The following is a 13,986-nucleotide window of genomic DNA, read 5'->3' as shown; positions in this document are numbered from 1 at the left end:
AAAAACATACCTTTTTAAACTGTGAATCAAGATACTCAATAATTTTAATAAAATCCCAGCCACAAGAAACCTTGAATCTTCAAGGATTAAAAACACTGAGGCCAGTTATTCAGAAAATGATAGATAGTAGAAATGAAACAAAAATGACTTCTTAAAAATTAGAAGATTATTAAAACAATGCAAATCTCCACACTTCTAAAATTACTGGATGAGATTTCTAAAATCAAATTATAAGGTCCTATATGGTACATTTTACACAAGAAGTTCTTTGTATGTGGTAATAGTTGCAAGGCATCAGAGTCAATAAAATAAATCTGAGAAGTAAGAGCACTCCTTGTACCAAGAAATATTATAGAATACTAATTCAGGAAGTTATTCAGCAGCTTATAAAGAAATAGGAAGTTGTTGACCAACTACTTGAAGAACTATTTCCTGTAGGAAAACTATAAGACAGATGAAGAAAGCAATAATTCTCAGAGCAATAAAAGAATTCTTTTAAAATAAAGCTCAATACACAATGTTGAAGAAATTAGTTTTAAACAGTAAATTCAGTAGAACAAATATACCCAATATACAGACTAAGCTTTTTAAAAATACTTCACAATCATACCAGAACTTGAATATGTGTCATTGATAAATGTAGCCAGTACCATACTTCCTCCTTATCACTTGCCAACCTAAGGTACAAGTCTTCCTCGGAAAATCTCACTGACCTAGGCAGGGCTTTAAAAATCCCAATAGTTGCCTACCTATAATCCTTCAGTAATTATGCTGCCTTGAAACAATAGGATGGGCCAACTGACTTCAAAGTCATTCATCTAAGGTCGCAAGACAACAACTAGTTGTTTCCCTGCATTTCCTGACACGTACCAAATAATCAATGATTTTGCCTGCTTTTACTGACCAAGACACATCTAACAGGGAAAACATTTCTATTCCTGAAGGTTTGATATGAGAAAATTATTCCATGGTGTCAAAAATCTTCATGTTTCTCATATAATAAATCTACTTTTACTTCCACGTGAGAATCCCTCAAAAATCTTAAAGAATAATCATGTTTATCTCTCTTCTTCCCAGTTTTTCATTTCCATGGTAACCATTATCCATATGGCATAATTTTCGTATCATTTTGTCCTGGTTTACCTTTGCTACAGGCTCACTTGAGCGGGGTGCTTGGGGTGGTGTGGTGTGTGCGTGTGTATACCCTTCATTAATCCATCTTTGAGAGAAACACTTCTCAAAGGAAGAACCATTGGAAACTAAAAAATAAAGTATAGAACATTTCAGGTCAAAACAAAAAGATCATTCAAAATAATAAAAATGTAGGCCCATGTCACCTAGAAGCAATTATTACAAGATACAAAAGACTAAAAGAGGAGCATAAATGTTGCTCTTTAATCATAGACTTTTAGCTATAACATCAACCAAAGAAGAGAGGCAAGCCAGCTATTAAGCTGTTTAAAAATCTCCCCAGGTCAGCATGTGACCCAGCAGGGAGAGGTTCAAAAAAGTACAGCCTTTCTTTTTCCTAACAACCTGGTTTGTTTCCACTCCTTTCCCTTCAAGACACATCCCTCACAGCTAGTAGCTCTTTCAATCATTTACTCTGGATGTCTGCTTGAGAACAAATAATCTTGCTCATGCAGATGAGTCTGCCAGACTTGTGTGTACTTTCCAGTCTCAGGCCCTTTATTGTTCTGGTTGAAACCTGACCCTTTGAAATGGATACCAGGACACCAGAAAACGAATTTAAAATATAAGAAAAAAGTTGGAGGAAAAGGGGCAAAAAACTGCAGAAACTTTTTAAGATCAAACTTTTTCCTCTGCTCTTCTAAATAAGCTTGTCACAAAACTGCATCTTACACTGCAAAGTAACAATCTGCCCCAAAAGACAATCAATATAAAATACTAAGACACACAACAAAACAATATCATTATTGTATTATCTGATCTAATGAATAAATGTTACATTTCCCTTAGGAGTAGACTGTCAGGACAGATCACAATCAAAACTTGGACTGTTTTTTACTTTATTATCTCAACATGATTAAACAATACTAAGTAAGCAACTTTTTGAAAACATCAATTTCAGTCTATAATAATTACTTTTAGGAAACATTTTGTATATACTTATTCCAAACACACCAAATAAAAATATTAAGGTCCTACCTATAATTTCAAAACAAGAAGGGACGAAATTCTATTTTGATCTTTTCAGCTTCAATGAAATTTTGCCATTTTTTTAAACACACAAAAAAATAAGGCTGATAAAAACAAATAACCCAATGGCTTTGTTTTTGTTTTCCCAGAGAAGAGAGATTCTGTTTTGAAGGCCTGCTAGCTCGAAGAAGTTTGACACTGAGCTTGTATATCAAGCGGGAAAATTCATATTTCTCTTTACCCTTTGAGGGAAAAACAAACTGGTAAATCACATCAAACTGCAGCTAAAGGGTCTGTCATCTCACAACGTAAAGTACTATAATATTAGACTCCTAGGAAATTCCTCCTTATTTTTATAGGTCTCTTCTACCAGTAAAATGGTAGAAAAAGGTAAGTAGTACTGCACATACTCATAAACCTATGCCAGCCCCAAAACTCTCACAATTTGAAATTCTTCATGGTATCCTTTCAGTTTTGAGCTAGGCTAGTTAATAGGTTTGGCACAAACTCAAAAGGAGAACATCCAAATTGCCACAAAATAAAAGATTATTAAAAGGTTATGAACCAGGAATCCATAAAGCTTTCAAAACATTACCTAAAGAAGGTATTTAGCTCATACTGAACTGAAAAAAGAATTATGGAAGATATAACTGAGCTTGACATAAATATTAAGTACAATATAAAAATAAATGACGTTTTATATCTTTGTACCAGAAAATTATCTCCTACCATTATTTTCACTTACTTTAAGAAGTATCTCTGACCAGAAGATGTCTTTGCCATCTCCCAGCCCGCTGGCAGAGGTACGTCATCAGGTATCTCAAAAGAAGACTGTCTAAGGTGTTGAGCAGTGGGTGTAGCTGCTGGGCCAGAGACTACTCCCGTGGGTGTCAATGTCCCAGGAGATACGGCTCCCAGCTGCAGGGAAGCTGGAGAGGAATGAGCTCGAACATGCTGTGGAGTCAGGGCCCCTGCAGTGCCTGCATCAGTACTGGCCTATTAGGAATATTAAAACAAAGATTTCTTAAAATTTGTTTTCAAAGAGAGTCCCTTTAGATTTCTTAGATAGATATTTGGTTGCAATGAAATTCTAAATCCAAAGGCACATTTCAACATTTAATATTTGACACAGAGGAATACAGGTTTGCAGATGGATACTTTTAAATGTTTACGTGAAGGCCAAGGCAGTGTGGGTGCTTTTCCAAGTTCTAAAATGTTCTAGGTATAAACAAAACCCAAGGAATATAGCTATGGATTCTTTTTCTTTCTTTTTTTTAAACTAGGTTTTACATAGTGAATGTTTTTTCCAAGCCAAGTCCTAAACACACAACAGTTGTCATTTTTTTCTCACCATGGACAAATGTCATCAATAAAGCAACCATCAAAATTTATACAACTTTTAAGGAATACAAAAGATCCAGAAACATCCGAATATTCTTAAAAGCCTCCTAATGAATGAAATAAAAACCCAGCCATATATTTGTACCTAGATGATAAAGATGCCAACAATTCCATTACAATATAACTTAAGAATTTACAAACATATTTACAACTGTGTAGTAGCAGAAAAAATCCTGAACTCAGACCCTAAAGTTCTGGGTTCCAGTCCAAGCTGTCTAGTGTGACACTGAACAATATCATAATCTCTGAGCCTCAAGTTTTCTCGTTTGTTAAATAGCTTTTTTTCATGATGGAAAAATGAGTATATGAATTTATATCCAATAATTTGTGAACAATAGTATTTACAACCCACATTTGTAGTATTCATAATCTAGTACAGTTATTTAAATTCCTTAACTGAAGAGTTAGGGTTTATCAAAAAGTTAGAATTTCCTAGATTCATATAGGCAAGTAAGGAAGACTAAAAGCAATCAGCAGATGCATCTACGCCTTGATGTTAAATCATGTACATTCTGAGTTTCCAATCAGAATGAATTAGGACTCATTAGCAGAAATAAAAAGTCAAATTTATAGATGCACGACATTTGGATAAAAAAGGCATTAAAACAAATAAAACTACAATAGATTATGAATAGTATGAATCCATAAACTGCTGATATAAATTACTGTGCAATTATTTACTAGAAAAATAAGTATTGCAACTTTTAGTTGCAATTCTTTACGGCTTATAGATGCCACAAAATGGGGAATTCAATCTCCTATGGGTATTATACTTTCAAAACATATTAACTAACAGCATAGTCGTGTAGACTGTGGGGTGCAATGCCAACACATTTTTACCCATAATGAGTGCAGAAACTCATTTCCAGGGGTAAGAGAAAAAAGCATACCTAAGTCTACTTCTTACAAATTGAAGTATTTGGGGCAAGCTGCTAAATTGTTTTTCCTTCCTCTTCCTTAACGCAGGTTTTTGTCAGCAGGTTAAGTGAGTTTTTCTGAGTTCCAAAACCCCTTGGTCTGAGGCAGGAGAACACACCACAGGCCTGCTGCAAATAGGAGGGGCGATGGGAGTGGGGCGATAACTGTTCTTCCCACTCAAGTTACAGCCGAATGGACTAACTACATCGCAGTATTTGGAAAACCAATTAACTTCTGGACAAAGTTCCTATGCTGAAGTTTAGCCTGAAGCAAGCTCTTTTTAAAAAAGTAAGGAAAGGAATAAAAACCTACACTAAACAAATCTTCTGGGACAGGTCAGAATGTTAACACTTTCATAATAGTTTCACTTTAATGTTGGATCACGTTGACAAAGTAATCGAACGTTGTGTATGTGGAACAGCCATGTTCATATCCTCAATAAGAATTAAAGAGCAATGGCGAGCCTCGAATTAGTCATCACTTCCCAAACATTAACTTCTAATCACAGTTGAACTAGGCAGGACTCGGCCTATGAGTCAACCTGCAGTGCGTTATCAAAGGCTTCTGTTAAAACCAAAGCACGGTAAAGCTCAACTCAGGTCCTGCGCAACGTGTAGATGTGGCTAATTTAAAAGCATTTCGGCAAACTGTAAATAATAGTCTCCAACGGGGAAGCCAACACGTGAACCAACTAAGTTTGATAAGAGTAAGCCTGCCTGACTTCCAAGGCGCTAGGTAAGGGCAGGGGTGAAAGCACTAACTCCATAAACAACTTCCAGGAAAGTCTGGATCCTGTATTCAGAAAGCGCCGGGGCCGCGAAGAAAATAAATGCTTTTGGGAGGGGGAGGGGGAGAAAGAGCGAGAAACTAAATGGACTGGTTCAACCCCCACCCCTAATCAACACTGGAAAACAAGAGAACAATTATTTGACTCCCTAGGAGACTGAAGTGGACCGAGAGGCCCCGAAGGAAAGGGGGCCCAGGGCTCAACTTCACAAACTCGGCCGCCGCTGGCAGCTCACCCACACACAGATGCCAGAGGCCCCCCTCCCCCTCCCCGGCCCCGCGGCGGCGGCGGCGGAGGGAGCGAAGGTGCGGAGCGCGGCGGCGCGCGCATTGTGCAAGCCCACCGCGGCCCGGGCCCGACTCTCCCCACCCCCTTCCTTCCTCCCCACCTCCCCTGCCACTCCCGCCAACCTCCCGAGAACCCCAGGAAGAAAGAAAAGGCAGGGAAAAGCACGCCCCCCGGGGCTGCAACCGCAGAGAGAAACTACAAGGGGAAAAACAAATCTCGGCCCCGGACTCCGGGAGGAGTGGGGAGCCCGTAGCCGCGGCCGGCGGGCGCCTCCAGTCCCCCCGCCTCTCCGCGAGCCCCCATCCCCACCTCTCTAGCGCTCCCGGAACCCCCCTCCGCGGCCAGGGCTCGCGGCCGCCGCTCCCGAGCGCCCCCGGGCCTGGGGCCCGCCCGACGGGAAAGTGGGGAGAGGGGCGGCCAGGTTACCTGTCGGGAGTGGGACTTGGGCTCTGGAGGCTTGAAGAAGGAGTCAGGCAGCTTCCGGAGCCTCATGGGCACAGTCTGGGGCACGTTGGCCGTCTTGGGGTTCATGACGGCGTTGAAAAGCGCCTCCAGGTCGGTCTCCGAGTCCCCCCGGACGTGCACGATCTGGTGCCCGGCGGGGGGGGCCTGCGGTGCCGCCTGGGACCCCGGGGGTGCCGGCTGCCCGGGCCCGGACGGCGGGCCCTGCCCCTGGGGGGGCTGCGCGGGCGGCTGCCCTTGGCCCTGGGGGGCTGGCTGAGGCGGCGGCTGCTGCTGCCCGGGATCCATGGTTTCTCCCTCCCCCGACGCGCACCCCGACCAGGCGGGCAAGGGCTCCGCCTGGGCGCCCCGGCTCGACGGGCCGAGATGGGAGAACCGGCGAGGGTGGCGGGCCGGCGGCGCTGGGCGGCGGGAGCGGCGCTCGCCTTGCTCTCAGCGCCGGGGGGCTGCGCCGCGGCCCCGCATCCCCCGCCCCGGCGCCTCCGCCCCCGCCCTGCGCCCCGGCTCCACTGGTCTGGCGGCTGCGCTTCGGGAGGGGCTGCGAGAGACCCGGACCTGCGCGCCCGAGAACTTTTTTCCTTCACGCCCTTGACGGATGCCGGACAGCTAGTTGCCTTTCCCCTCCCCCTTTCTCTCTTATTTCCTCTTCTTGTTCCTTCCTTCCTTCCTCCCTTTCTTTTCCCCGGCGGCGGCTGCGCCCGACTGAGACAGAAACTCGCCTCAAACGCCAAAACTAAAGTTGAGAGAACCGCCCGCCCGAGCCGCTCGCGGCTCCGCCTCCTCCCGGCTCTTCCTTCCTCTGCGCGCCCGCCCGCACAGGATCCGCGGCCATCCGCGGAGGGAAACTTTCCCCTGCAAGTTAACTACATTCCTGCAGACTCCCGGCCTCCAACGCCCCTCCCGGCCGCACGTGACCAGCCCGCCAGCGGGCCGGGCCTCCACAGTGCTTCATGGGGCTGGGGCCTGGGGGCGGCCGCGGCGGGGAGCGTGCCTGGCGATCCGCGCCGGGAGGGCGGCCGGCCCGACGACCAACGTTGGGTCTGGTCTGGGTCGGAGCTCTGATCTCTGCGGCGAACGCGGCCGCCCTTGGCCGCAGGAAGTCCTCCCTCCCAGCCCGGCCCCTTCCCCGCCAGTTCTCAGGAAAGGCTGAAAGGTTTCCAGCTCGCCCCGAGATGCGAAACGGCCAAGGCCGAAAGAAGTTGGGAGGGGACGTATAAATCCACTTAAACCCTCCCCGCTTTTGCCCGACTTGACCAACTGGAGTGTCAGTGTGGGCTCAAATCCTCAAACTAGGTTGAATTTAAAATGGTACCCGTAACAGACATTGATTTTAATAAGGGTCCATTTTTTCTTAACATTAACTTGATTTTCTTTCCACTCAATATTCAAAACCCACTTGAAAGGGATAAACGATTTCTGTAATTTGAAGCTTTAAGACTAGATCTGTGACTCAGTGTGATTTACTAAATAACCAAAAACTGCCTTTTTTAAAAGTGAAAACTTTTTTAGTGCTCAGACTTGAAACACAGTCTTGAAAATCTCAACGGAAAAACTCAGTGTTTAACTTCAGTTGCAAGCATTCCTCGGTGTACCTGTCTTTCATCCTTGAGGGGATGGGAGCCTACCTCTCTTTGTTATCCCTGTGCCTGGCACAAGGGTGGATTCTCTTAAAGTTGACCGAATAAGAAATGAACGGGTGAGGAGCTCACCCCAGGCACCTGGTTCTCTTTGCGGCAGTGTCATATATGCAAGGAGTTCACTTGAAATCACTCAAAAGCAATGAAAATTTGTTGGGTTTTTTTTGTTTTTTTGTTTGACGGCGCCTCTTGCGAACCCGTGCCCCCTGCAGTGGAAGCACGGAGTCCTAACCACTGGACCGCCAGGGAATTCCCCAAAATTTGTTTTTTAATTCATACATTCTGATTTTTTAAAAAGCAGCTTTACTGAGATATAATTCCATACCATACAATGCGGCCATTCACGCAACCCAGTATTTTTCGTGTATTAAAAGGGTTATGCAACATCACTCTGATTTTAAATCCATTAGTTCATTCTAAAGAAAACTAGCTTCCTGTTTTAATGATTTTGTCTGCAACGCTAGTGAAACAGATGTGTAAACAGGATTAAACAAGGAAAGGTCCCCTGAGCAAAAAAATAAACTCTTCCTCCAGCCAGGACATGCCCTGGATAAATCTGAAGAGGGATCTGTATCACTCGGTGTGGTGGGGCAGGCCAGGGAAAGAGCCTCAAGATTTTACGGCAAGATTCTAATCAACTGCTCTGGATTACACTTTCATCTGAAGAAAGGGATCTGCCTCCATGATGCCCATGACTGCTTTTTATATTTATCCCCACCCCCATCTCCAAATGTCAAGTGCGTTTAACCACAAATTTATAGGTTCTGGAGTTCCAGAGATCTGAGTTCAGATCCCAGTTCCACAATTTACTAGCTCTGTGACATCGGACAAGTTACTTATTTCCTATTCTTTAATTTCTTTAATATTGGGGTCAGGTAATGACACCTACTTCGTATGTTGAGACAAATGAGTCAATGGACATAAAGCAAGTACTTAGTGCAGTTTTGGGTGTGTGGTGAGATCCACATAAACGTCAGCTATCGTTGTTTTGCCGTGTTCACAGATTACTTCACATGTAGTGACATGGCCTCTCCTTTGCAGCAGTCCCCCTCAGGGACCCTGTTGGCAGTCCCTTCCTGTCACATCTAATAATCAATCCACACAAACAAAGCCTTTGGGCAGAAACTATGCATTAAAATTTCCAACTGAAAAAAAATTTTTTTTAAGAACCAAAGTTATTGAAAACCTGGGATTGTAATGGAAGCTGTCCCTTCACTAGAGTATTTATTACCATGAACACTATAATTAAAGGGCTTAGCGTACAGCAGAGGTTGCTTTGTTCAATATTGTTTCACCTGCCATTCAACTGAGAACAAAATTACTTTGATAAGTGGATTTAAAGGCTGTCTGGAGTGATGTTATGTTCTGTAAGCACCTCTGTAGCATCAACCAAGATTTTGTAATTGAATATTCCTGATCTACAAAATTTCAGTCACAGGTTAGTAAGGGATAAAGATAACATAGATTCAATCCTTCGTCCCCTCTCTTCCTCTCCAGCCCCACTTTTAGAGCAATTATCAATCCAAGGCACCTTGAGGTACAGAGTTGCCTTCTTCATACAAAGACCCAGGTTATCCTGGATCATTTTCAAGTCCATGTAGATCACTATCTGAAAACACTAGTGTTACAATGACTTGCCTTCTCAACTACAATGGCCCCTCTTCTCTACTTTATCTGTCCACACCCCACCATCATCCAGAAATACTCCAGTTGTGAAATCAAACTATGTTATACCATTCCCTTAATTACTCACACCTCATTTATTATTAACTTCTCTCTCTTCTACGAACCTATCACTCCTGTTTTCACTTCCTTCCCAATTCAGTTTAGAAATCATAACTCATTGCTTCAGCCTCTCATAATCATCTGTGCCCTCAATTCTATTGCCCCATGTATTTCTGTTCACTCATGGCTTCAATAGCCTCAAAGCTTCTGCTTATTCCCTTCTGTTTCTGGATCTTCCTACTGTCTGCTAACTATAGGAGTGGATGAAATTGAGATGAAACATTTGTGTAAGTACTTGTAGAGTGCTGATTATGTGCCAGGCATTGGTAGTAATTGGTATAATGATGCCTATTTCATAGAATAACAAAAATTAAATAAGTATGAATAAGTTTTTATTATTGCATCATGAGGATTAAGAAGGCCCAAGATACAGTTGACTTGGTATAATTGCATGAAGAGAAATTAAGGAACAGCTTGCTGAAGAAAGTTCTGCTTGACCTGACAGTACTTCATTATTCAACTCAGAGACATTATTTCAGAGTTCTCCACTTTAATATTTAGAAGATAATTTGTGTGTATTTGTGAATTAACATAGTCCTGACATTATTCTTTTATTCTAATTCATGTTCTAAATACTCAAATATAAAATGTTTATTGCCACAGCCTTTGTTGATTGTCATGTGTGTTCCACATTAGACACTAATCAATAATTATGAGATAAGTCTCTGGTTTGAAGGAGATTCTTCTACAATAGCAAGAAACAACTGTGAACAATAAGTGGATATGATAATGATCAGGAGCCTGGCTGGTTTTGAACACTGTTTCAGTCTAGTTGTGGATAGAAGGGATTCCCAAATCTTGTAGCCCTACCTCTACTTTAGAGCTGTAAGCTACCCACTTCTTAAATAGTACAAATTACTGATCTTATTATTGAACAGATATAAGCAGAATTGGAAAAGGGATTTAGCACACAGGTGTTTAAAGGCAGGTCACTGCAAAGCTATATACTCAGCTAAAGGGTATATGCTGCAACGCATGGGGAACTTCATTAATTCGGAATCCATTATTTTGAGGTATGTGACAATAAGCGGTGTTAGACTGAGGTTTTTTCCCCTAGGTTTCAGCTATGATAAGCCTAAGCAAATAAGAAAGACAAAGTGTCATTTGTTTACCAATTTTAGAGAACAGGCCATCTTAAAGCACTTTAAAAATGGACATCTATATGCAAGTAATTACTTTAAAAACCCAAATCATGTTCACCCCTGTTTAGTTACACAGTATCAGTTGGGGTAGGGAGCTGGGGAGCTGGGATTAGAAAAGAGATAAGCCACAGCGTGTGACAATACTTCTTTGTAAAATTTATAATGCCAACTTTTCACTCATTTCAATGGGTTTTTCTGACACTGGTTGTATAGTGGACACTCTTCTCTGATAGCAGAAAAAATATTTATGAGCAATTATACTCCCAGTTCCTATCCATGTGAGCTGGTTGCCTAAACTAATAAACAATACGTCAAAGGTATGACACCATCCAGAAAGGATTGGGGGCATGAGTAAATTGCTCAATCCTGTTTTGTGTTAGAGGACATGTCAGGCCTATTACAGAAGGACCACTCCTTTCAAAATATATATTATATATATTTTTTTCATATTTCAGCACTATAGATGCATTTTGGTTAATAGGCTCCTTTTTTTTTTAATGTAAAGTCATATATACTGTAGTAAAAAAATCATTTAAAATCAGATTTCTTTTTCTTCTAAAATCTAGCTAAAATTATCCATATGGGAGAAATTAAAGTTTGGTCTGAGATCTGGCTGTGAAGAATTTTGGAGTATGAAGCCCTTCAGACTTCGGGCAGAACTAAGTGGGGTGTGTAATGGAGGCCCCAAAGCACCTTTCCAGTGCTTTATGCAATACAGGTTATCAAATTCAGGCTTGTACTTTCCAAATCTATGCTTGAACGTAAAGGTTACTAGTCTCCTCATTTACTATACTTTTCTGAATTATATTAAAAATGGAAAGGTGTCTTCTAAAAATACTAAATATATTCTCTATCAATTGTTCCCAAGGTGTGGTCCCCAAATCAGCAGCATCAGCATCACTGAAAACTTGTTAGAAATGTAAATGCTTAGGCCATAACCCAGACCTACTGAATCAGAAACTCTGGAGGTAAACGGCAATCTGGGTTTTAACAAGCCTGCGCTAGGTGATTAACATTTGAGAACCACTACTCTATATGATATTCCACATTCTGTTTTTATTTTATAAATATTAAATATGTTTTGTAAGCATTATGCTTCACCATTTATAGATAAGTATCCCTTTAATTTCATCATTTATTCTAGAAATATCTATATCTAGTATATAACATGTATTTGAGAATTGAAAAAATCTATTTATTTGGTAACATATTCATGGTGTAAAGGATCTCAAAAGGTGATGTCTTGATTCTTACCTGAAAGTTAACCACTAATCCTATTTTAAAAGCTCTGTTAAGCAGTGATTCCAACTTGTTTATAGTTTTAACATCTTGTGACTATTACTTTGACATATGCATACCTTCAACGATGTGGCACAAAATTGTTTTAAAACAATTTAAAATCTAAATGTCTTTTGAGAATTTGATATACCAAACTCTGAAAGTGCCTCTTCATTTATAACTTATTTCCTCTTTAACTTAATTTTCTAGTGTTCTATCTAATGGAAAATATCTGGATACCATCTCTAATAATTCTTCATATACCTGAATACATTTATTAAGTCTCCTGACAGTCTTTTTTTTCTAAACTATCCCAGTTACTTAACCTTTACTCAATGTCTTGTTTCTGAACACTTTTATTCTTCTCTTGTAGTCCTCTGACTCTTCTCCAAGTACCCCATGTTCTTCTTCAGTTGTTAAGATACTATATACGCTACATAGTGTCCCAAACATCATTTATACACATTTGATTTAAATTTGTGAAGGTCATTATTTACATACTTTCTATGTGTAAAAGGGTATAATTTATTCTTTAGAAATATAGTTTTAGGGAGTCAAAATTTGAACCCTTATAACATGCACATGAATTTTTTATGCTGAATTAGAATGACAGCATTTTAGAACTAAAAGGCAAAGGAGATCACTTAGCCCAACTTCCTGCTTTTACACAAGAACTTATGGTCTTGAGAAGTTATTCTGCACTGTCCAAAATGGTAGCCACTAGCTGCATATTAAATAGAAAATTCAGTTCCTTTGGTCACACTAGCCACGTTTTAAGTGCTCAGTAGCTACACATGTGGTTAGCAGCTCCAGTATCAGACAGAACAGATATAGAACATTCCCCTAACCTCAGAAAGTTCTACTGGCTAGCACTGGGTAAATGACTTGCCCAAAGCCATACAGCTTCTGTGTGACAGAGTCAGAGCTTCTAGTTCCTGGTCCCAAGATATCCCACCATACTACTACCTTTTTAAAAGGACAAAATATAATAGATTACTTATCCTATCTACAATGCTTATTAAGTTTTATAAAAAGCATTGTGGGAGGCATGGATCCTGACCCCAAGAAGGTTTGAAGGAAATTACTTTAGGTGGGCTTACTGCCTATATAGAAAACGGCAGGTGGTTTAGTTACATCTCCCTTCTGGCCTCCGGCTATTTAATGTCTACAGTTCACTCTTGAACAATGCTGGGGGAGGCGCAGTCCAAAAATCCACATATAACTTCACACTTGTCCCTTGATTTTGCATCTGAGGATTCAACTTATCTCAGATCATACGGTACCATGGTGTGTATTTAGTGAAAGATATCTGGGTGTGAGTGGACCCAAGCAGCTGAAACCTGTGTTGTTCAAGGGTCCACTGTATATGTATGCAAATGTACATTCACTGAATGTTTACTGAAGTATCTTCAGTTCCTTTGATTTTCCCAGAGACATTGGACACTTCTCAGCTCACACCGTAGTTCCTGCAGCCCATTGCTGGCTGATCTCCTAGGCTCCATTTGTTCTTTCCTGCTTCAATCAATTTTCTATAATTCGAAACCCATTTCCCTCAAGTGCCATTTTCACCCTTGATCTCCTACTCAAAACTCTAGTAGAGGGCTTCCCTGGTGGCACAGGGGTTGAGAGTCTGCCTGACGATGCATGGACATGGGTTCGTGCCCCGGTCCGGGAGGATCCCACATGCCGCGGAGCGGCTGGGCCCATGAGCCACGGCTGCTGAGCCTGCACGTCCGGAGCCTTGGTCTGCAATGGGAGAGGCCACGACAGTGAGAGCCCTGCGTACTGCAAAACAAAAACCAAAACAACAACAACAAAAAACTGTAGTAGATTCCTAGTGTGTATCATACACTAACAACAACTGTGATACAATGACTTACATTTGCATACACAAAAACTTCCCCACACATTATCCCATTTAATTTATTCCCATCTTTCTAGAATTCAAACCCTTTTGTTTCAAAAGATTGTTTCTTGTTAAGTATTTTAAGTAGATTTTTTTCTAAAAGTTCTAAAACCAGGAACTTGAGAGTCAACCTTGACTTTTCCAATTCCCATTCCCCATCCCCCAGTTCAATCCATCTGCAAGTAATGTTGGTTCTGGGTCCAGAATAACATCTGGAATATA

At 41.5% G+C, this 13,986-nt stretch overlaps 1 protein-coding gene across 8 annotated transcripts in view; it reads right to left on the bottom strand.

Annotated features, from left to right (window-relative positions):
• YAP1 (Yes1 associated transcriptional regulator) overlaps positions 1 to 6,417 on the bottom strand; it is a 107,696-nt gene extending 101,279 nt beyond the window's left edge. For all 8 annotated transcript variants that reach the window (XM_030883689.3, XM_030883693.3, XM_030883691.3 and 5 more), the window contains exons 1-2: positions 5,981 to 6,417; positions 2,906 to 3,156 (exon numbers count right to left, since the gene is read on the bottom strand). In XM_030883689.3, the coding sequence (XP_030739549.1) occupies positions 2,906 to 3,156; positions 5,981 to 6,304 (575 nt within the window). In that variant the 5' untranslated portion in view covers positions 6,305 to 6,417. The remainder of the gene's footprint in view (positions 1 to 2,905; positions 3,157 to 5,980) is intronic.
• Positions 6,418 to 13,986: the final 7,569 nt, after the last annotated feature.

The sequence above is a fragment of the Globicephala melas genome, chromosome 8, assembly GCF_963455315.2.
Source record: "Globicephala melas chromosome 8, mGloMel1.2, whole genome shotgun sequence".
Classification (NCBI taxonomy): domain Eukaryota; kingdom Metazoa; phylum Chordata; class Mammalia; order Artiodactyla; family Delphinidae; genus Globicephala; species Globicephala melas.
Note: the sequence above shows the minus strand (reverse complement) of the source record. Positions and strands in the feature narration are given on the sequence as shown.